Raw genomic sequence first — 24,115 nt, 5'->3', positions numbered from 1 at the left:
GTCCTGCTCAGGTACAGAGACTTGGGAGGCCCCTGTGACATTTCTCAGACCCCACCCAACAAAGCATAAAACCAAACTCAGACCAATTCAGGTGGACCCACCAGTTCTCAACAGCCAAGGGGACCAAGAACAACAGTTCTCTTCTGGAGAACGGGAGGGTCCAGGGCGTCTTCCATGAACGGTTACATTGCTTTTCTCTCCATGCTCATCACTGCCTTGTTCTGAGGTGACCACAGCTGTGCTGAGCCGCACGGAGCAGGGGAGACCTTCTTAGAACATTCCAGATTCCAGCTGGAGATGGTGGGGAAGGGGCCCTGGAGCTCCTGGGAAGAGGGCTGGGCAGGGCCTCTCACTCAAGCATGGACCAATGAAAGTTCTCGGCTCCCCAAAGCTGCACACACAGAGAAAAGGCCCATGCCAACAGAAAAGCTCCCAAGAGCTCTGCCGCCACCACCAGAAAGTCTGGAAACATAACATTCAAAATACTCATATAAAATTACTCAACATACAGTGAATTTAAAAATTACAATTCCCAAGAAAAAGATAATCAACAGATGCCAACCCCAAGACGTGGCCGAGGCTGGAACCTTCAGACAAGGCTCTGAGGCAGTTCCGGCAGCATCCTCCGGAGGCGAAGGTGGGCACACCCAGGCTGCGTGAGAAGACAGGCGTTCTCAACAGAGAAACGGAGAGCAGGGAACAAACCCACCCAAAGACTGTAGAACTAAAAAATACAACATACGAAATACAAATTTTACCCCATGGGCGCATAGCAGAATGGAGATGGCGGAAGAATCAGGGACCCTGAAGATGGATGAATAGAAATGGCGCATTCTGAAGAACAGAGAGCAAAGGGTGTGAGTGTGTCGTTGAGTGGCTGTGTGCCCAGGCATGTGTGGGCGTGGCACTGTGTGGGTGCGCAGGTGTGGGGGTCTGGCACGTGATGGTGGTGCAGGGGTGTGGCCAGGTAGCTCCCTGGTCCACTCCCCACCTCACTGCCCTCCAGCACCTGGTGTTCAGCATGTCAAGGGCTCTACCCTCCTCTGCTTCCCTGTCACCACCCACATCGTTGTCCATGGCAAACCCCGGCCCAAGGTTCCCAAACAGGAGCAGCCCAATGGAAGGTTAGGCTGACTCGGTCCAACTGAGTTCTGGGTTTGAGTCCCTGTTGGGGGGGCCATCGGCCAGCACCCCAGCCTCTGCCCGCTGGAGGCCAAGAGCACACCGCCCCTCACTGTGACAACCAGAAAGGTCTGCAGATGGAACCCAGTGTGCCCAGGCCAGGCAGCCCCTGGTTAGGAACCCCTGTGGCAAACACGGAAGGGGACTGGATTGGAGATCACACTCAACTGGAGGTTACGTTTTCACGTTTCTTGCTAGAAGCAGCTGGAATGGACAGGCGTTGGCAAGCCGATTCCAGGACCTCTGGCCAGGAAGCCGGGGCCTGCAGCTCTCTATCCAGCTCCCAGTGTGCTGAGAGTTGACCTTGACCATGCCACAACTGCCAACTTTAACCAGGAAGGGCTGCCACAGCCAGGCCTGCTACGTACCCTTGCTAGGTAGCTACTCAGTCTCATCAGAGCCACCAGACACAGACTCTCATGACCCCACGTCATCAAGGAGGGTCACATGGCTGGTGGCGGTAGGATGAGGAGCCAACCTGCCTTCCATCCAGGGACGCAGCTCTCAGGCCCAGATGGCTCCACCCAGCCCTGAGGTCTTTGTAGGCAGGCCCAGGATTGGCCAGCTAAGGGCACGTGTTTGTCTTGCCCATGTGCCCATCAGTTCCAGGTATCAGGTTCTTGCCACATCCACCTCTCGGCAGCCCCTGTAGGAGGAGAGAGGGGTGTGCTCCAATGCTGGCTGCCAGCAGGGCTGCTCTGGGGCTGGGATGAGTAGCCTTCCCAGGTGCTCACTCTGGGCTGCTCTGGCCGTATCTCTCTCATGTACACCCCTGGAGCAGGCCAAATGCTTTGCTGGAACTGCTCCAAAGACGCCCCCACAGACACACACACTCTCATACATGTGTGTACACACACATGCTCGGTGACGTGGAACCTGAGGTCTGGGTGGGATCGGCCCCCCGGGACATTTGGGATTGTGCTGTGGCCCCGTCCTCTGCTTTAGGAGCTCCTTCAGGTGGGAACCAGTCCAGGAGGAGAAACCCATGAGAATCCCCAAGTCTCTTCTGCCCTTAAGCTGCAAACGTTTCATGTGGTTCCAACTCATCTAGTATATTATCCAGGATTTCAAAGATCCATTAGCAAAGGACAACCTTCCACGTCTCTTGTTTCCATCTGAATTGGTTCCAACGTGAGATGGTCCTCTGCCAGAAAGCCCCACACAGGCACGCAACCTGCATACTCGTCTGGTTTCCCGCTGCTCCTCCACCAGCCCTGAGCAAACAGGAGTGCCGCGCACAGAGGCTGGGGCCATGGCAAGTGTCCAACGTGCTCCCTGACCAGCAGAGATGTGCCCGCCATGGGACGTCCAAGAGGCAGGCACCCAGCACACCTGGGGTACCCAACACACCCGGCACACTCAGGGCACCCAGGACACTCAGCACACGACACCCACCACAACTAGTACACCCGGTGCATCCAGCACACCCGGGCACCCCACACACCTGGGCATCCAGCACACTTGGGCACCCCGCACACCTGGGCACCCCACACACCTGGCCATCCAGCACACTTGGGCACCCCGCACACCCGGGTACCCCACACACCTGGGCATCCAGCACACTTGGGCACCCCGCACACCCAGGCACCCCGTACACCTGGGCATCCAGCACAACCGGCACACTTGGGGCATACCCGGGACACCCAGCACACCCGGGTATCCAGCACAACCGGGCATCCAGCAGAACTGGCACACTGGGGGCACCCAGGACACCCAGCACACCTGGCACACCCAGAGCACCCATATACCCAGGCACTCAGCACACCCAGCACACGCCGCCCTAGGCCCATGGAACTCGTGCTCTGATCTGAAAGTTCTCTTCAGACTCAGACTGGAATGTTGAGGTGGTGGCCGCCTGGTAGGACCTGGCCCTGCAGCGGAAGGGTGAGCAGCTGGCCCCGGGCCTCTCAGTGGGTAACCTCCTGGAGGGACGCCACCCAGGGTGGGGCTCCATCCACCCCACGTTGGAGGAGTTCTCCTTTGGACAGGCCTGGGCGGGAAGGCATCCAGAAGCCATGTTGCTGACTGCTGCCAAGTCTCAGGTGGCCCCGTGGCTGTGCTCTGGAGGTGGCCCCACGTCACCCTTGTGAGGACGATGCCCTCTTCCCTCCTGGCACACATGTGCCCATTGCCACCTGAAGAACTGACCGGGCAAGGGGCACAGCTGAGGACAAGATGTCCTGACCACAGCTCAGACGTGCACTGGGCTGGGAGGGACAGAGACAGGAGATCCTACCCAGAGAGGCGGGCAGGGGCAGCCTCCTGGACACGCCCACCACAGAGAGGGCTGCTGTCTCCAGAGCTACTCCATGTTCTCTGAGCTTTGCACACATGGTCTTTAATCCTCACCACCGCTCAGGGCTGGGGCGTGACTGCCATCAAACCCATTCCCAGACCAGAAAACAAAGACCTAGACAAGTTCCCTAGCTCGCCCAGGTCATACAGCTGCTGGGGTCTGAGGCAGGCCAAGCCCCAGCAGGCTGGCCGGAGCCACCTTCAACTGCCAGACCCACAGCTCACCTACAGCCACTGACCAGGCAGCAGTGGGGCTGCCCCATGTCAGCCTCTGCCCATAGGGCAGGACCACAGAACATACCCTGCCCACCATCCCACACCAACTCTGCCCATGCCCACTCGGCAATCCCCAGACAACAGTCCTGGCAATGTCATGAGCAGCTTTCAGGTCTGTGGCCCCCAGCCCAGCCCCACCCACAGTCACAAGACAGGGTGCCACTGCAAAGCCTAAACCAGGGATAGGGCCCTGCATCATCTCCCGACCACAGAGATGGAGCTGAACGCTTCTTGTTTTACACACCTGAAAAACCAGTTCCCATCACTTTGCCATCCTAGCCTCTCATGAAATTGTACTCAAAAAAGAAAGCGACAGCAAAAGCAAGCTACACTGTGCGTTTTTGTTATCCCTACAACAAGCAACTTAGAGCAACAGCACTGCCAGCTACCACGCTGGCCGATTGTCACCCCAGGCCCCAGGGGGTTCTCATAAGGGTGTAGGGCAGTGACTCACCTGACCAGGGCACTACTCAGCTGGGGGCACAGCCGCAGGCGGCTGCAGGGCCACACTTGTGGGAGGCAGACAACATGCGTGGCCACCGCAAGGGGAGGAAAATCTGGAGTCTGGAGCAGAAGGAAAGTGGGTGGGGCGTCCAGAGCACTTCCCTGCTGAGCTGGTAGACAGAGGAACTTACAGGCACGTAAGGGAGGGTGCTGAGGGCCAGGCCCTGGTGTCTCCTGGCCCCGAGTGGAAGGTGACGCTTTGCCAAGTACAGCAAGTGGGCTAATGAGCCTGATGGTGGGGGGACCTACAGGACCAGACCAGGGTGCGAGAAGGGGTGTGAGGTGGCTGTGTCGCAAAGGCCAGCAGCTGAAGTGGGAGAAGGTGGAGCAGTGGAGGCTGCCCAGCAGGCCCCTGGGTCTAGGTGGACACTGCATAGGAGGGTGCAGTGGGCCTCATGCCACCAAAGCAGACAGGGCTGCTGGCAGCCAGTGCAGATCCCACCGCACCCCATGGAGGCAGAGGGGCCGCAGTCCTGGAGGGTGGGGGACTTTGCAGATGCAGTGCTGCATCAGGGCATGGCGAGGACCATTTCTTGGCTAGGGCTTTGGCAAGTGACCTCACCTCCCCCACCTCAACTCCTCAGAACACGTCTTCGGACATCTCATGGCCAGGTTCATAGGGAAGCCTTCAGAGGGGAAGATGCCCGGACGTGTGAGGACTTGCCAACTTCTGGTGTCAGAGCTCAGGTCCTGGAGATCAGGTGTCAGGTTCCACCACAGCCAGCAGCGCTCACAGTCCAGGCATGGGAACAGGGGCACAGGAGGGGCACAAAGGTGGAGAGCCCTGTCTCCCTGACGCTCCTACGGAATCCCCAAACCAGTGCACCCACCCAGTGGAGGGCAGGGCCGGGACACTCACCGGGGTGAGGCCAAGGGCAGGGGTTACAGCTGTTCACCAGGGGATGACGAAGGGCATGGGCCAGCTGCCTCGGGGGCACCAGACAGTTGGCACTGCACAGTGGGTGAGTTCAGTGGGTGTTGAGGCCTGGAAGGTGTGTCCGGGATGGGGAGGGGGTGCAGGCTATGGCTGGCTGAGTGGAGCTGGGTTTTGGGGGAGGAAGCTAGTGTCTCCTGTCTCTGCAGGGGGGTTCACATTGCTTTGTCCCCTCAACAAAGTCAGGCTCTGGTGACAACAGGGCACAACCTGGACAGATCTGAGGAGCTGAACACCTCCAGCTTCCACAGGGCTCAGCCAGGACCTGGGCCCAACAGCATTCCCTCCCAGATGGGGCCACCACCCCCCATCAGTACGACAAGACCTCCTCCCAGGATGCCCCCCACAGCCCAGGGTCCAGGACCCAGGCCAGCACCCAGAGTGGTTGGCCTTGTCCACAGCCCCCTGCAACCCCTCCCCACACCCCAACCGGCCCCACGGTCCCCCTCAGGGCAGGGTTTCCAGAATCCACCTGTCCTTGGTACGTTCACTGCCCCTTGGCAGCCCCAAATCTTTGGACCTGTTCCCTGTCCCCTCGTGTCCAGGTGGCATCCCCAGGGCCCTCGCCTCCAGCACAAATTCCGGCCTGCAGAAACCTTGTCAGCTCAGGAGGCCATGGCGCAGGGCATGCCCAGGGGAGGGAAGCTAGGCTGCCCTGGGATGCCTTTCTGTGCAGCTGGAGCAGTTCCACATCCAGTGAAGAAACTGATACTGAATAGCACTCCTCTCTGAAAAATTAGCAACCTCATCTACACAGAGACCGGACTGGAGAAGCCCCAGGAGGTGCAGCAATCCCAGAAGTCAGTCAGAGCTGTGGACGCTACCTTTGCTGTGGCCCAAGCAGCGAAATGGGGCCGCTAACCCCCAGGAAGGGTGAGAAGCCCAACACCCAGAAAATGAGACCCTAGAGCTTCCCTGGCAACCCCAGCAGACCTCCCCACCCTAGCAGCCCCCCACACCCCGGCGGCCCCCCCCACCCCAGTGGACACCCCCACCCCAGCAGCCCTCCCCATCCCAGGAGGCAGACAGGCGCATGGGAAAATCAAGGGCGGCACTCAGCCAGACAGGCAAACAACTGCAGCAAACCAGTGCCAGCAGACGAAAACCCAGAAACACAGAGCAAATGAAATGGAGAAAATCACTATCAACCCCCAAGGCTATCTGTGCAGAAAGGGTCCACAGAGCGGGCGGGGACAGCCGTCCTGAGGCCCGCTGGCCGGGCTGGCCCTTGGCTGGTGTGTGGGAACTGGGATTTCCGAGGGGCTCCCCCCGCCCCACCTCATTGGGCCTGTGCTGTTTGTACAAGGTGGTTTAGGCAGAACACCCACATCCCCGCTGAGAGCCTGGAATTCTGGTGCAGCCCAGGCAGAAGCTGCTCACGTGACCCGTCCCGGGTACATCACCAGGCAGGGCGTCCCAGCTGCTCGCGGGTGGGTGAGGCGCATCCTGCGTGACCCCTGCCCCAGGAGAGGCCTCCAAAGCTGACTGAGCCTGGTGCCCCTGGGCTTGGCCCCAGGAACCTTTCCCTTGGCTGATTTTGCTCGTTGTCCTCTCTGTGGGAAATCACAGCCATGAGTACCACGACCTGCGTGGCCTGCGTCCTGCTAGAGAATCACTGCCCTGGGTGGTCTTAGGGACCCCAACTCAGTATCACATTGGAGTTCTTAGCCATTAAAAAGTATGGTTAGTGAGAACACTGGGCAGAGGGCAGAAGCGACATGCCTGGGGGCCTGTGCTGAGGCACTCACCCAGTGCTCCCCACCACGAGCAGCCTGGGAACCAGCCCAGGGAACGAGGCGCACCAGCACCTGGGGGAGCCTGGGGACCCTGCCTCACAGGATTACAAAGGAAAGCTGACTGCAAGCTACCAGAACAGAAACAGTAAATCACTGACACAGGAATCTGCCTCTTTATTGACGTGCTAAGTAACAAGATGCAGAGGCAGGTCTGATCGCGACTGACCGTGACCACAGAGGACCACAGAGGAGTGATGACAGAGAGCTGTGCTTCGACGCAACTGCAGGAGGGAAGGGCGGTGGGAACCAGCCTGCTGGCTTCTAGTGGTCAAATGTGCCACTTACACGATGGCATCTGCTGAAAAAGCTACAAAATATCATTTACGGGTCAGTGAACACATCCGTCTCACAGACCCCAACTAACCTGAGAACTCCAGAGAAAGACCACAGAATGACGGACAGGAGATCAGAAAGAGAAGAAAACGTGCCAGAGCGAACCCAGATCTGCAGCAAAGCCCCTGCCGTGAGGAACCCCGGCTGGGATGATCTGGTGTGCTCCCTGGGGGCAGTGGCCACAGGCTCCTCTGTGGCCAGGTGACAACACGACAAAGGGACACACACGGCAGGGCGGGGAAAACACAGAACTTTATTTCAACAGAGTGATTAGGTTCCACCACACAACAGGGACACCATGGGATTGGTGTTTTCATTTAATAAATACAAATGAATAAAAATACTTTGTCAAGAGACTGCCTCTCCTCCCTCTCCCCATTTCACAGAAGCCTCCAGGCAATTGTGCGCCCCTCAGGGGCCCGCACCCACAGCCCCCGTCTACTTACACAAACGACTCTCCTTCACAGAGAGGGCTCCCTCTCATTTGCCTGCGAATACTCCTTGGGTACAATACCGCTCCTTTTCGCCATCTCCTTGCAAATACAAGTTCTTGCCCCGCGTTCCCAATTTTAAATGAGTCCCTTAAGAGGAGAGAATCTGCTGTCCACAGAAGCCCAACGTGAAGTTACTTCAACCACAGACTGTCACCCATGACACTCTGTGTGGGTTCAGTCATACAGACCACGATCCACTATGGAAGGGAGGGAGAAAATGATCACGTCAAATCTACTGTATGCCTCATAGACCATCCCTTATTTCAAAAATAGAAATTCCTATTTAAATGCCGCCTGTGTGCAACAGGCCTGATATTTGCTTCTGCATGTGGCAGATCTGTTATTGCTTTACACTGTGGCCTCCTGGCCTGTGCTGCTCAGCGGGCCCTGTGAGAGAACATGGGAACCATCAAAATTCTAAGTCACAAAACAAGGGCTCTGTCCCCAACCTGGACCCGGGGGCCCACATGCCCACCTCCACAGCCCAGTCAAGTGTGGGGATAAGGCACTCCTCTGTGCTCTGGGCTAAAATATGGTAGAGTCCCTTCTGACTTTGAGTTGCAAAGAATGATTTTGTGCTAATAAATTCCCAGTGCATCCAAAATGTACAAAAACCCGAGAATTTCCAGTTTTTAGATGGGGAAAAAAAAATTCCTGTAGATCCAGAAAAAAACTTCCATTGAAACTTTAAAGACCTCACCTGCACCTGCTCTAGTAATGCACTAGTTACTAATACACAACTGTAAATCTTGGATGAGTATGATCGGGAAAAAACTGTCTGTCCTTGTGATCAGCAATAAATTTCTTTTTTTTTTTTTTTTTTTTGAGACTGAGTCTCACTCTGTCGCCCAGACTGGAGTGCAGTGGCGCAACCTCGGCTCACTGCTACCTCTGCCTCCCGGGTTCAAGCAATTCTCCTGCCTCAGCCTCCTGAGTAGCTGAGACTACAGGCGTGCGCCACTACGCCCAGCTAATTTTTTGTAATTTTAGTAGACATGGGGTTTCACCGTGTTAGCCAGGATGGTCTCAATCTCCTGACCTCATGATCCACCTGCCTTGGCCTCCCAAAGTGCTGGGATTACAGGCATGAACCACCATGCCCAGCCTATCAACGATAAATTTCTTTTCTATCTATCCCATTTCTTATTCACACTTAAAGCATTTCCTGGAAGTATTTCTAAGTGTGATGGTTTGTAATATATAACAAATGAAAAAGATGTAATTAGATTATAAGAAAAGCATCTGCCTGTAGAATATGAAGGAAGAAAGGAAGTAATGGACTCTTCATGGAGCCCACAGGGAACCAGAAGGGACCCAGAAAGGGTGCCAGACCCTTTCCCTGTGCTGTAGCTCCAGGGCCCCATTTCTTCAGAAGGAGCGTTCTGGGTATTCCATCGTCCCCTGGAAGTCTGGCAGGTGCGACCCCCTCAACACTCCAGGGAGGGAGGGAATCCATGGGAAGCCATGAACTGCTGGTTTCAGCGGGGAGAGGTAGTGCTGACAGCTCTGATAATCTACCTGAAGCCCTTTGTGAGGAATACTGTAAAACTGCAGTAAGCTGTCAATATTTGACATTAAGTCATCACTTCAGAAGAGAAGCCTGTTTGAAGTTGGAAAGGTTTAAAAAAAAAAAAAAGATACTGTGGTTCTTGCAAGTCTGTTTGTTTGGTGCCAGCACAGAGTATCACTGTCATTAAGTGCTCCAGAGAATGCTGAGCTGCTTGGCGGTGTGTGCGCCTGTGCGAGGCGAGGTCTCAGAGTCCCAGAGACTTCTGGACGATCTGCTTGGCAATCTTATAGAACTGCTCCCGGTCATCGCGCCACATTTTGGACGCATCCACGTTAGCTCCACTTTCGTCATTGGGCTCTGAAAGAAAAGGGAACACCCTCCATGTAAAAGGGAGTCCTACATGTAAGCAGCCTGGCAAGGTCTCCCATTTACTTAAAACACTGGAGGAGGCTTTCAAGAGCTGTGTCTCAGAAACAAACAAGAACCTGAGAACTGCATGGGGCCAGCCCCACTTCCAGAGTGCTGGCCACGCGGGTCTCAAAGAGCCACTCATGACTGCTGTGTTCTGAGTGTCTGAAGACGCCAGGACAAGTTGCCATTTGTCTTGCTGTGAACACGTGACAACCACCTAAGCACAGGCCCACACGGCCTCCCACAGCAGCCTCCTGGGCCACTGCACTTCCGGCACCCGGACAGGCTACATGGGACCCACCTGCTGCTTATTTCACCTTTCTCAAGACACCCTGCAGTGTGGTTTCTCTCTCACAGAGCACCCTCTCAGCAAAACTGCCCCTCACAGCTCCCACCAAGACAATCCCAAGCAAATGTGCAGCCTAAGGTAGACACCTGACCCCAGGACACTTGACCCACCCACTAGCCAGCGGCTCTGGCAGTCACTCCAGAACTGCAGTCAGGAGGCACAGAGGGAAGAGCCAGGGCCTGCCGGAAGGCAGAAAGGAGAGAGACCACCAGAAACGGATGACATGTGCTGAAGCAGCAGCTGTGCAGTGTGGCGGCAGTACTGCTCAGAAGGCACATGGGGACCGGTTCAGAGCAGAGCTGATGAGGATAAAATCCACAGCTGACATCTGAAGACAGCCTGAGCCACTGCCTCCCTCCCCACCTCCAATCTCCTGGCCTGGCTCCCTCCACTCAGCACATGAAGGGAGTTCCGCCTCAGTCCTCTCAGGATACACACTCGCATCACAGGCCCTGACCTCACATCCCTCTGGACCCCACTCCACGGCACCCAAGCGCTCTGCAGAGAACAGCTGAGTGGTCTCACTCTGGCATCCATCAACCCCCCGGGCCCTCTGCTGGGTCTGCTCCTTCCTTTCAGACTCGCCACCTTCCTTTCCCACACCCTTTCTCCTGCCTGCCCTGGAAGACTCCTCCCTGCTCTGCTGTAACCCTCTGTCCTACTCCATCACCTACTGCCTCATCCAGAAATGACCCCACATCTTCACTCTCATGTCTGACCCCCTTTTGTGGATGGAGGCCCCTTGTCCTACACACCTCAAACAGTTCCCCAAATCCTGCTGTCTCCGGAATCCAGAGCAGCACCTCTGGCACACAAAGAACCAGTTCTAGAGCCCGTACCTTTAAGGTCTCCCAAAACCACCCCCTCCTCTTAGTCCTGGGACCACTCAGCCCTTCTCTTTTCTCTCCAGGCTACTGCAACACCACGAAGTCTCTGTTTGTCTTCCATCACACTACTGGTAACTGCTGCAAGGATGGCCCTTCGAAGGCACAGCTCACAGGACGTCACACCTCCACTCCAATCCCCAGGGTCTGCCGGGGCTCCTCTCCCTGCAGCCTTCGCTCCAGCCTAAATGAGCTGACAGTGCCCCCATCAAGTCAGCCGCCTCCTGCCTCTGGGCCTCAGCCCAGGCTGCTTCCTTTGCCCCAAATGTCGTTCCCTCCCTCCTACCTCATCAACACCTACGTGTCCTAAACATACTCCAGACAGCCCCACCAGGAAGTAGCCCGAGAGTCCCTGCATGTATCTGATCTCAGGGTGCATCCTGCTGGCCTCTAACTGCTAGTAGGCTTGGCCAGTTCCCTAGAACCATGGGAACACAGAAGTGGGGTCTTTGTCGCACAAAGCTTTAGACTCCCAGTCCAGTGGGTGGCATGTAGTAGGTCCTCAATAAACACCCACTGAGGGAAAAAGAGGTTCAAGGACCAGAGACCAGTTAATTATGGCCAACAATACAATATACGACACCAGGCTGCGCTAGAAGGCACGCTTACAACTGGACAAGTATATGGAGATGACACTCAACGGCAATAGCATGTGTAAACTAACTGCAAATGAGTAAAAGTTTATTCTAAAGACAAGATGACCCAAGGCAGGAGAACAGCTGCAGCCTGGGTCTCCACAGCAGCTCCTGCCAGGAGGCTCGGGCCTTACCTGCCAGCATGCTCACCACCGACAGCAGGATCTTCTCCACGCTCTGCACGGGGCTCCACCGCTCCGCACTGCTCTCGTAGCCCATGGGGTCGTCGCCTGGCGCGTGGAGGATGGAAATGCAGACTCTCCCATCAGGGTAGACTGCAAGGGTCAGAGGCAGTCAGGTGAGCCCAGGAATGGTGCCCAAGGCATCACCGCGCTGGGGCAGGCTCCACAGATAATGAGAACAAGGATTACAGACACAGCAACCAAGCTGGGGCACAGCCTGGGGCCCTGAGTGTCACGCTTCATGTCTGCAGGAATCCCGGTAGGGCCTGCTTACTCACTGACAGGCTCCAGGCTGACCCAGCCAGTTCTAATCAGCTGTAATAATCTAATCCACTTTCATATAAACTTTTTTCAAGCACTACACACAAAAAGAGTAAATGAAAGGTGATATCTGGCAAATATTTTATCAAAATATCTAATGTGATTAGGATTATTTATAATACTTTTCAGAGCTAGTTTCTTAGATATTTCTAATTCTACCATTAAATTCCTGACCTGGTCTGTGTAAAATATATGTTCACATGTCTATGATAAAGGCAACTGGAATTATTTAAATATCTACAAAAAGAAAGACACCAGGATTTCTCTTGGGAGCTTACTCTAATAATAAGTAAATTATCATCAGTACTACCTGGAATGGAGATCAATGTGTCTAAATCAAATCCCTTTCCACCAAATATCATCATTAAAAAGATATGCAAGGTCTGATGAAGAAAAATACATTTTTAATTCACAGCATGTAATCAGTCCTCTTTTACATATAATTGGGAAGAATTCTCAGATGGCTCTGTATATACTCAGACATCCAGTAATCCATCTAGATAGACTCAACTGTAAAATTATAAAGCCATTAAAGTTATAATAATAGAAATAGCAATTTTAAAATACTTTTATTTAACTCACCTGAATTCATGAGTTCTGAATTTCATGAAAATTTGCGAATGTTAATGGTGATCATTTACCTTCAAACAGTCTTGTCTTTCATACCTGGTCCCATGTGTTTCCTTCCACTCATCCACTCTTTCAGTGGTAAATGCTCTCTACTATCCAGGAACTGAACCACAACTTCTCATTCAAGGACAGTGGAAGAAACTAGATGCATACTTGCCCTGCACATCAGGCTGTCCACCTAAGATCCACATCCACAAAATCTGGAAGTTTCCCACTTCTGCATCGCCTTCTCCAGGTGGTGGTCCCATAGGGTGACACTGTGCACCCCCAGAAGCACCAAAAGCATCTGTGTCCCTGCTACAGCCTTTCCTTCACCAAGTCCCAGCAGTGCCGCATCCTAAAACTCTCGTGGATCCACCCACATCTCTTCATCTTTAGTGCCCACATTTGGTTCCCAAGCTGCCGGTGTCTCTACCCTAGACCGCTACAGCCGAGGGCCTGCCTGGCTTCCTCCTATCTGTCCTTTGCACTATACCCAGAGCGATCCGTCAGATATCACTCTGGTCATGCTACTCCCTTGGAACCTTTCAATGGAGTTCTGCCACTCCCAGGAGAAAACATCAAAACCTTCAGTAATGACCAAAAGGCCTGAGGTAGTTCAGCCCCTTCCTTCCTCTTCCCTCACTTCCTGCTCTGGGCCTTTGCACATGTGAAGGACCCTCCTCCCCAAATCACTCAGGTAACTCCTGCTTCACTCCCTACAGATGGTCCATCCAACCACCACCTCTGCAAGGTGCTGCCCGGACCTTCCTGATGGGACTTTGCATTTGTTTGTGTGATTCTTCCATCAATGTCCATCCCTGTCCTTGGACTACACGCTGCTGAAGGTCTGTTATTATTTGCTCACCACTGTATCCCAGCAACTTGTAGTAAATGTGTTGGATTTTTTTAAAGTACTTACTGACTGTCTAATTTTTATGATATTGGTAGACCTATAGTTCTCAAAGATAATTTTTACAAAATCAAAATAAACCAATTACAGTAGGGCAAAAATTTAAAACTGTATTATCTGAGCATTAAAAATAATTACTAGAACACTAAAAATAATAATCAGACCACCTGTAGTACATAGTCACATAATGTAATCAGTTTATTGGTCATATTTGTCACTAATGCCACATCACAGGTATTGTTCTGAATAATGTATTTATCCTCAATACAATGTTAGTATCTTAATTACCTACAATCCTCTTCACCATTGCATTTTACAGCCAACCAACTTGAAACTGACGACTTCAATTACTCTTACCTATCAATTTTATTTTTTAACTTTTTATTATGGAGAATTCCAAAAACACACTTGAGTAGACAGCGTATGATGAACCTCCATGTTACCATTTAACTCAGGCTCATCATGGCCAGTCTACCTGAAAGAAGGCAGGCTTCTGAGCATCTCCTGTGCACACAAGACTGAAGTAGCTCTGAGACAAGAAAAGAAGTACCAAATGGTCTTTCTCAGACGGCCACCCACTACCTATGTGTACCAATATCTGCAGTAATTGAGAAGTCCTTAATGAGGGTTAGGACAGCAAGTCTAACAGCAGAGGGCATTTCCATGAGGGAAGTGGCGGAGGCGTCGCGGGGGCGGGGGCAGTCCTGAAAACCCCTATGGCAAGGAGGAGTTTGAGTGGGGCTCTGCCTAGACAGGTGTAGACAAGCGGAAAGTATACCAAATGGATTCCATTTTAACCCCAGAGAGAAGTCAGAGGCTCATAAAATTCTATAAATTCTCTCATGCTCTTTGATATGTATACAATAAGAAATTCGTTTCAAATAAATATTTCATTTTTGCAAAATAGGATACTTCATTTGCTTTTCTTCTCTATAGCTATTAAGATCGTGATTATCAGCGGCAATAATAATCATTTATAAGAAACACTATTTGAAATAACATCATCGAAAATATACTTTCTATTTCCTTATTAATTCTCTTATGTATAATCCCCAAATGTAAAAGGAAGAAATAAAAACTACAGTCGTTCAGGAATTCCAATTCCTACTACTGGACACATTTTCAAATAAGCCACAGTACAATTCACTTAAATGACCTTATTTTTTTCCTCCTTGTAAAAGTAATATATATTAATTTTAGGGCAAAAAAATATTTATAAAAAGGAAAAAATAATTTCAATCTGAAAAAAGAACCACTTAACATTTTTGTGCTTACTTTTCCAATTATAGATACATTTACATGTAAATTTATTTTTCAAGAGGAAATTACAACAGTCCTACTGCTTTTCCCAGTCAATATAACACAAATATTATTTTGTATCACTGATTCTTATTTTAGATCATTTTAAAAATCTACATCACATTCTAACATATATGATATGGTTTGGCTGTGTCCCCACCCAAATCTCACCTTGACTTGTAGCTCCCATAATTCCCACGTCATGGGAGCGACCCAGTGGGAAGTACTAAATCATGGAGGCACACCTTTCCCATGCTGTTCTCGTGATAGTGCATAAGTCTCACAAGATCTGATGGTTTCATAAAGAGCAGTTTCCCTGCACACACTCTCTTGCCTGCCACCACTAAGATGTGCCTTTGCTTCTCCTTTGCCTTCTACCATGATTGTGAGGTCTCCCCAGCCATGTGTAATTCTGAGTCCATTAAATCTCTTTCCTTTATAAATTACCCAGTCTTGAATATGTCTTTATTAACAGCATGAGAACAGACTAATACAATATATAACTTAATTTATTCTTGTGTTAAAAACCCAGGTTAAGTCAAAATTTTCACCATTAAAAATAACACTATGACAAAGATTAGCATAACCCCTTTCTGAGAATACACCCACGCGTAAAATTTCCTCCCCAGTGAAGTAGGGTGGCTGGTCAAATGGCATCCAGTTTTCTTTTATCTACATTAAACTGACCTTCAAAATTGCAATCATGTGTTTAATACCACCATGCTTACCTGGCTGAATTTCAAAACCTAAGAAGTGTTTTCTAAAGATCTACATCACAGACACATAGAACATACCACATTTCAAGTGGTTGATAAGATTATCTCTGTACCTATCCTGGTACCACAAAAACTACTTCCAAAAGCACTTACTGTTGGGATGAAACATCTCACAGGTAAATCTCATCTTTGGGGGACTTAACGGGTAATCAAGTGGGAAACTCAGGATGGCAGGAAAAACGCCAAACTCAAAGCAGGTGTCTTCTGGGCCCCTAGAAGATATCAAATATGTAGACTGAACTTCAAAGTACATTTTTCGACATCGACCACAATTGAGAAATGGGTTAAGAACATTTTTACCACTTTAAAAATGTACATGAGGTCAGGCGCGGTGGCTCACGCCTGTAATTCCAGCACTTTGGGAGGCTGAGGCGGGCAGATCATCTGCGGTCAGGAGTTCGAGACCAGCCTGGCCAACATGGTGAAACCTGTCTCTACTAAAAATACAAAAATTAGCTGGGTGTGGTGGTGAATGCCTGTAATCCCAGCTACTAGGGAGGCTGAGGCAGGAGAATCGTCTGAGCCCGGGACATGGTGAGCCAAGATTGCGCCACTGCACTCAAGCCTGGGCGACAGAGCGAGACTCTGTCTCAAAAAATAAACAAAAATAAAGATAAATAATAATAAAAATGCACATGAAAAGATTATCTAAATGACAATAAATTGGTACTTTTTTGCTCAATTGAAAGCAATGTCTCATTCTCCTATTTCAATCTGGTCTAAATCTTAAGTACAAGTACAAAGACTGAGTTACAGGCAGTTTTCACATTTATAAAGGTTAAGAGTTGAGCAGCAAAACCTCTTGATAGCCGGGCGCGGTGGCTCAAGCCTGTAATCCCAGCACTTTGGGAGGCCGAGACGGGTGGATCACGAGGTCAGGAGATCAAGACCATCCTGGCTAACATGGTGAAACCCCGTCTCTACTAAAAATACAAAAAACTAGCCGGGCGACCTGGCGGGCGCCTGTAGTCCCAGCTACTCGGGAGGCTGAGGTAGGAGAATGGCGTGAACCCGGGAGGCGGAGCTTGCAGTGAGCTGAGATCCGGCCACTGCACTCCAGCCCGGGCGACAGAGCAAGACTCCGTCTCAAAAAAAAAAAAAAAAAAAAGCCTCTTGATAATTAGGGGGTCAGAGAAAACAACTCATGTCAATGCTCTAAGATCTGGGAGCTTTTTCTGCAGATGTGGTACAATCACATTTTAGGATAAGGGTATGAATTACGGCACAGGATATAGCAAGATTTCATTGTATTTCAACAGATGAGGGGCTAAGAGTTGCATTTTAAAGGTGATTTTTAATTTTTAAACGTGCCCAAGAAGGCATCTTTGCAACCTTCAAGAAGCAAATGAAGAGCACATGTGATCACTGCTGCATGCTAGGTGAAAGGCTGGGCACACAAGGTACCACCACTCCAGGCTGCACCTGCAGGACCACGTGCCACGCCTCATCCCACTGATGCAACACTGGAACAACTCCCCGTCATGGGCACAGACACAGGCATGTGAGTCTCTCTGGACCTATACTTTCCTCACGAGTAAATGGAAGAAATAGATGAAACCATTTCAGAAATCCTGCTTAAGGTTTAAAACCCAACAAGTATAAATTAACACTATCTTAACCAACAGTTCAAGGCATGATGGCCACAGGAGAAGAAAGTGACAGCCACCATGCCTGTACCTTTACGCCAGGGACGAACTCCTCCTCTCCGGCAAATCACATTAATAAAACACACATTCAAGGAGTTCTAAAAGATCTTGCACCATCTTTCTTTGATAAGAAAGCAGGACTGCTGAATGACAGTGACAGACACTGAAACAGTGGAAATTGCGTTGGGTGTGACTCATCAGATCAATAAATAAGTCAGTAAATCCGTTCTACTTCTATGAACTGAAAGAACAAGTCCCTTCATAAACAGCTTTGCTCCTCTAACAATAACGGCTAAGGCAGAAAGAACAGCTGCGCGGGGGCCAAGGCCTGGATGAGCAGAGGACAGTCCACACAAGACCTACTGCCTTCAGAAAGAATCCAGGATACGGCACAGGAAAAAAATAATTAAAAAAAAAATACATTTTAAATCTTCAGTTAAAAAATAGATTAAAAGTAAAAATCTGTTTTAAAAATCTTAAAATTATCTTGGTTCAGTGAAATTAGTAACAACAGATTTGGAAATATTTACCTCTACAATTAAAAGAAAAAGACAAAAATCAAAAAGAAACTGAACGAAGAGCTTTAGCTTTCACCTGGAGGCAGCACTCAGGGCTGTCGGCAGCAACAGCAGATGCCAGAACGGCTCATGGCCCTGACGGGGCTGATCTGCGGGCAACAGTCAGAAGAGAACAAGGCAGTGATTGCTTCGTGGAGACAAGATTTTTCTATCTAAAAGACAAATTTTGATTCTGAAAACTGTCTTTGCTACCTTTTGGGAAGAAGAGAGTGAATACGGCCACTTTGTTTTGGGGAGCAGCTTACGGTGTGACAGTCCCCAGAGCCTCAGCATGACCAGCACAGGGAACACCACCGAGGGAGGCATGAGCATAAGGTCCTGCTACTGGTACAACAGCCGCGCTGGAGAGGGCAGTGCCCGGATGAGTACCCCCGGCCCTGCACTGGCCCTCAGCACCCAGCAGCTTGGGGATGCCTCAAGTCTGGGTTACTCTGCTCCCCCTGCAATGGCCTGAACAAACATGTTCCTGAAGCCCCACCTTCTCAACACAGGGTGGGCACACACCATGTATCAGAGTGACGCGTGGCCACCCCGAGCCTCCTGTCCAGTACAAGAGCTCAGAGCAAATGATAACCGCCACCCATTCACTCTCCACATGCACTCTGATGAAAGGGCACCAAGGACTGTGGTTTTCATTTTACTGTCAAGCAACGCTGGAAAATTCAAGGATGAAATGACTTAGTCAAGGTCCTAGATCAATTTAGTATTAGAGTTAAGAGAACACAGTTCAAACTGTGAAATCAGAAATCAGGTACATAAAGATACTATCTTTAAAAGTAACACTGTTCATATGTCAGGAACGCTTGCCAGCACTCAATATTTCTGGCACCTCTGAGTCTAGAATAAAAAAAACATCTGGGTAGTGTTTTTGGAATGAGCCAAATGGTATTTGCTCAATACTTTGATAACAGATCTTTGTTTCTCACAATAGGGCTTTCTTTCAAAAAAGATTTTTTTAATCTACCAGGTCGTTCCTAGCCTCAGAAGCATGACCAAACATTTCCTGAAGTGCGCCCACATCTTAAATATCAAAGTTATTTGCAAATGCTCTGGTTTACTGCTGGTTTGAAACTGGAGTTTCTTTCTCTTTTCTAGAATGCCTGGCGCCCAGACAAGAGGGCAGCTGGGCAGTGGTGTGCAGCAGCATGCCTGACCCTATGGAGCATGCCTTCCAGGCAACGCCTGAGCCAGGAGTGGGAGACGCCACAGTGCTGGTTTGGACAACTTTTATTGCCACACTCCCAGACAACCTCACTTCTCTTTCACAAAGATGGCCTCACCTGGGAATCTTCCAAAGAAACAACAAGAACAAGGAGGATGCAGATATATCAAAGCAAATGCACATTTTCCAAAGCCTACACATTAGGCTGCCTTACTGATTGAAATCATGACCCAAACGGTTTCAGAGCTGCGCTAAGGACAAGCACTAGATTAAGCACCAAAACGACCCTGCGCTCTACACAGCAGGCACACTTGCAACAGCAGCTCGGGTTGGTTTGCTGTCTTACAGGTGAATTAGATACAAAAGCAATACTGAAAACACCCACAGCCTGCTCCTAACTGACTAGCAATTCTCCCTCCTCACAAAGCACAACTGCCTTGTCACTGTCCTCCCCCAGAGCTGTGACCATTCCTCAGCAACAGTGTGGCTCACTTATAAAGCCAGTGAAAAGCAAACATCAGCCTCTTCTGTCTTTCCACTCTCAAGGGAGAGACTGTTGTTCTTTGCATTGTCTTTCCAATACTTTTTACTTTCTACGTAACAGAAGCAGCAGGCAGGTCCCAATGCCTAAGGAGCACCCAGGGCAAGTGGGTGTCCTGAGCCTCGCGGGCAAGGCGTGTTCCGGGAACTGGTGCACTCCGTCACTTCAGCTGCAGGCAGAGGTTGGGAAAGCCGACTGCTTTTGCTGCTGTTCTCTTTATCAAGTTTGTCACAGCATACAGACAAAAAGTCTCCAAGGCATATGTGATAAAGAATTAAAATCAGAGAATGCAAACTCATCCATCAGTATTTAAAACAATGACTAAGGGACCACGGCCCTCCAAAAGCTGGAGCCAGCTGAGCTGGAGATGGGAACAGCAGACTGCTTCACGGACACCCTCCACTCTGGGGGAAGGATCCCCACCTCCCTTACACCACAGAATCAACAGAGGGCACCCAGCAGGAAGGGCATGAGGGCACCCAGCATCCGAGCATGGGTGCGTCTCCTTCCTTCAGTCCCTGCTCTGCAGTTCAGCAAAAGCTTCTTGCCAATGCTCCCACCCCACTAATGCCCGGGACAGCGGGACCAAGGTGGGCTGCACACACAGCCCCCACACTGGGTACTTTAAAAGCCCGAGGACACCGGCTCTGCTCTGCCACGTTGTGCGTGTTGCTGTGCCAGGCAGTGAGAAGTTAAAAAGAAACTGATCCCAATACGCTCATAGCAAGAGGACAAGGCTGTAAGAAGCTATGATTTGGGGGAAGTGCCTTCCTGCACTTTCCTCAGGCACTTGGTCTCCACCGGGATGACATATTTGACCCTCACCCCCACAGCAGGGCCCTGGCTCTGATTTAAACCCAGAGATCCCCTGTGTTTCCTTTCTGTTTTGTGGTGTTCTAAGCACCCCAGGCGATGCTCAGGTAGAGAATCAATGCTAAGAACTGCTGGGAAGAAAAGGGGGAACATTTCCATTTTATGAAATCGTAGTGGGGCAAATATAGCTTTTGCTCCGTATAATTAATTTCATAGTTAAACCTGTCCAAAGGGCATCTACAGCCATACCCTAATTATTTTTTGCAATATAGATGTTTCTTAAAATTTTTAAATCAAATATATTTGAACTATAAAGTATACTAAATACTAAATAAGTTCATCAATTATAAGAACTTTATAGTATACTCTAACGTAGACACTTTTACAACATAAACTTTGACCTTATTTAACTAGGAAGATATAAGAATGTTGGAAAATATTCAAATACAGAAGTATATAAAATAAAAAGCAAATACCTCCCTCACTCCCCCTCCCCAAATCACCTCCTTGAGGTAACCAGAGTTAAGTTTGGTTATTGTTCCAGCTTTTCTCTACATGTGTATAAATTCATATACTCTAATCCACAAAACTGGATTTTTAAAAATTCAAATGTATCATGGCATTATTGAGAATTTTGAAACACCTAAATAAATGGAGCAACGGTCCATGTTCATGGATTAGAGCACTCAGTATTGATAAGATGGCGATATCCCTCAAACTTATCTAAAGATTCAATGTAGTCTCAAAATCTCACCAGGCATTTTGCAGAAATTGACGAGCTGACCCTAAAATGTATACGGAAATGCAATTAAACAATCTTGAACAAGAACAAAGTTGGAGGACTTAAATTTCCCAATTTTAAAACTTACTATGAAGCTACAGTAGTCAAGACAGAGTAGCACTGGCCTAAGGATAGGCATAGATCAATGGAATGCAATTCAGAGTCCAAAAATAAATCCTTGCATTATAGTCAACTGATTTTTGACAAAGGTGCCAAAATTAAGCAATGGGAAAAGAACTGTCTTTTCAAAAATGGTGCTGAGATAACTGGATAACCACATACCAAAGAATGAAACAGACTCCCCCCAACTCACATGAAACTAACTCAAAATAGATCAAAGGCCTAAATGTAAAAGTGATAAAACACAAAACTTCTGCAAGAAAACATAAGAGAAAATCTTCATAACCTTGGGTTATATACAACACCAAAAGCATGCTCCATGTAAGAAAAAAATGCAAAATCGCACTTCATCAAAATTAACAACTTTTTAGTTTCAAAAGACTCTATTAAGAAAACAAAATGGAGAGTTGCAGATTGGAAGAAAATATTTTAAAATCCTATGTCTAATGAAGGACTTGTATCAAAATATATTTTAAAACTCTTATGTCCCACCAACAAGAAAACAACCCAATATAAAAATGGCGAAAAGTTCTGAAGTTCACCAAAGAAGATACATGAATGGCCAGTAAGTCCATTAAGAGATGCTCAACATCATTAGTCGTCAAGGAAATCCAAGTCAAATCTGTAAGCACTTTACACCCACAAGAACAGCTGTTATCAGACAACAGCAGTGTTGGTGTGGAAGTGGAGAAACTGGAGCACTCATACACTGCTAGTGGGAATGCAAAATGGTGAGCTACTCTAGAAGATAGCCTGATAGCTTCTTAAAACATTGAATGCAAATTTACTCCACACCCCAGCAATTTCAGACCTCTATATCTAGAGAAATGAACCCCATGTCCACCCAGACAGTGTGACATGACAAGTATTTACAGCAGCATTTGCTCAAAAGAGCCAAAAAGTAGGAAGCCCAAATGTCCATCAGCTGCGGAATGGAAAAGGAAGGAGCTGCTGATACTAGTATAACGTGGATGAATCACAAACATGTTCTGCCAAGTAAAAGAAGCCAGGCACAGATGATTAGACAGTGAATTCCACACACAGGAAAAGTCAGAAAAGGCAAATCTATAGTCAGAGGAAAGAGTAAGGATTGCCTGTGGGTTGGAATGGGAACTGACTGCAAATAGGCTTAAGGATCTTTCTGGAAATATTCTAAAACTGGATTGTGGTGATGACTGCAAAACTCTAGAAATTTACTAAAACCACTGACTTCTATACTTAATGCAGGTAAAATGTACAGTATGTAAATTATCTCAATAAAGCTGGTTAGGCTGGGTGCCTTGGCTCCTGCCTGTAATCCCAGCACTTTGGGAGGCTAAGGCAGAAGGATCGCTTAAAGCCAGGAGTTCGAGACCAGCCTGGGAAACAGAGCAAGACCAAAGCATTTTAAAAACTAGCTGGGCGTGGTGGTGTGCGCCTGTGGTCCCAGCTACTTGGGGGGGCTGAGGTGGGAGGACTGTTTGAGCCTGGGAATTGGAGGCTGCAGTGAGCTGTGATTAGGCCACTGCACTTCAGCCTGGGTGACAGACCTAGACTATGTCTCCATAAGAAAGGGAGGGGTGGGGAGGGAAAAAAGGAGGGGAGAAAGGAAGAGAGACAGGAAGGCAGAGAGGAGAGGAGAGGAAGGAAGGATAGACAGACGGTTCTAGACCTATTATTCTAGAATTTGCCTTTACCATTTATATTGTGTGCATCTTTCTATGCCAGGATGAAAATTCCACCTGAACTGTTTTAGAGCTACATGGCATTACTCTATATAGATGCTTCATAAATTATGTGGAAGAGTGATGTTTCCTTTTTTATTAATGCAATGAATGTGGCAATGACTTCTTCATATAGGGAACTTTGTAACACTTTTGTTAAGCAACTGCTATGGTGAGATTACATACAATACAAATTACAAACACCTATTTTATTATCTCGGGTTTATTTCAGCAAGGCATAATACTGTCAAGAGATGCTCTGTGACAGTCTTCAGTCAACAAGAAATCTGGACATAAAGGGAGGCTGCTGTGCCCCTGACACTTGCCCCCAGTGTGAGAAGGGCTCCCGGTAGAAGTGGCAGCATGGGAACCCTCAAGCTGGCTGCTGTGAGCCAGATGGAGAACCTGGGAGCATCCATCCAAACACACCATTCAGTAAAGGAAGGTCCTTCTTATTTCACCACAGCCTCTAGAACCACTGGTCTGGGGAGGTGACAGCAGTCAGGCACGAACCATCAGGAAGGTCACTATGCCAGCTGATCTGGGAATGCTGGGGCAGGACACAGCAGACAGCAAGGGCCAAGGGACTCCATGGTTTGTCTGGCCACTGGGGTTGAACAGCTGTCTAGGGCTCCTTCCATTCTACAGAAGTACATCAGTAAAAGAGGGCACCCACCCTCTCTGCAGCTGCACCCACGTCACCATGGCTTAGTGGCAATGGGGTCACAGGCCACGGACCCCAGAGCTGGGCAAGACCTGTAACCATCTGTCTAGAAGATGCTGATGAACCTCTCTGTTTTGATCCAAATAAGTGAAAGAGAGGCAAAGTGACCGGGCCAAGAGCAGCAGGCCATGCTAGCAACCACAGCCACAGTGGCCACATCCCCTGGTGTGCCGCCATCCCAGCCACGCTTGATTTGACTGCAGGCTGAGACTCCTCCATGAGCTCAGCAGGGTCAGCAGAGTTATTTCCAGTGTTTAAAGACGCACCCTGAGGACTCTCATTATTTAGTCCTCTCATTCACTAATCTGTTCTATTCTCTATCCTAATCCCTCAACCCTGATCTT

At 49.4% G+C, this 24,115-nt stretch overlaps 1 protein-coding gene across 1 annotated transcript in view; it reads right to left on the bottom strand.

Moving 5' to 3' along the window:
- Nucleotides 1-7,549: 7,549 nt before the first annotated feature.
- Nucleotides 7,550-24,115, bottom strand: part of UBE2G2 (ubiquitin conjugating enzyme E2 G2) — a 36,170-nt gene continuing 19,604 nt past the window's right edge. The window contains exons 4-6 of the mRNA XM_010360151.2: nucleotides 15,797-15,915; nucleotides 11,738-11,878; nucleotides 7,550-9,681 (exon numbers count right to left, since the gene is read on the bottom strand). Of these exons, the coding sequence (XP_010358453.1) occupies nucleotides 9,569-9,681; nucleotides 11,738-11,878; nucleotides 15,797-15,915 (373 nt within the window). The 3' untranslated portion in view covers nucleotides 7,550-9,568. The remainder of the gene's footprint in view (nucleotides 9,682-11,737; nucleotides 11,879-15,796; nucleotides 15,916-24,115) is intronic.

This window comes from Rhinopithecus roxellana, chromosome 13, assembly GCF_007565055.1.
Source record: "Rhinopithecus roxellana isolate Shanxi Qingling chromosome 13, ASM756505v1, whole genome shotgun sequence".
In the NCBI taxonomy this organism is placed as follows: Eukaryota; Metazoa; Chordata; class Mammalia; order Primates; family Cercopithecidae; genus Rhinopithecus; species Rhinopithecus roxellana.
This window is presented reverse-complemented; position numbering and strand designations above follow the sequence as displayed.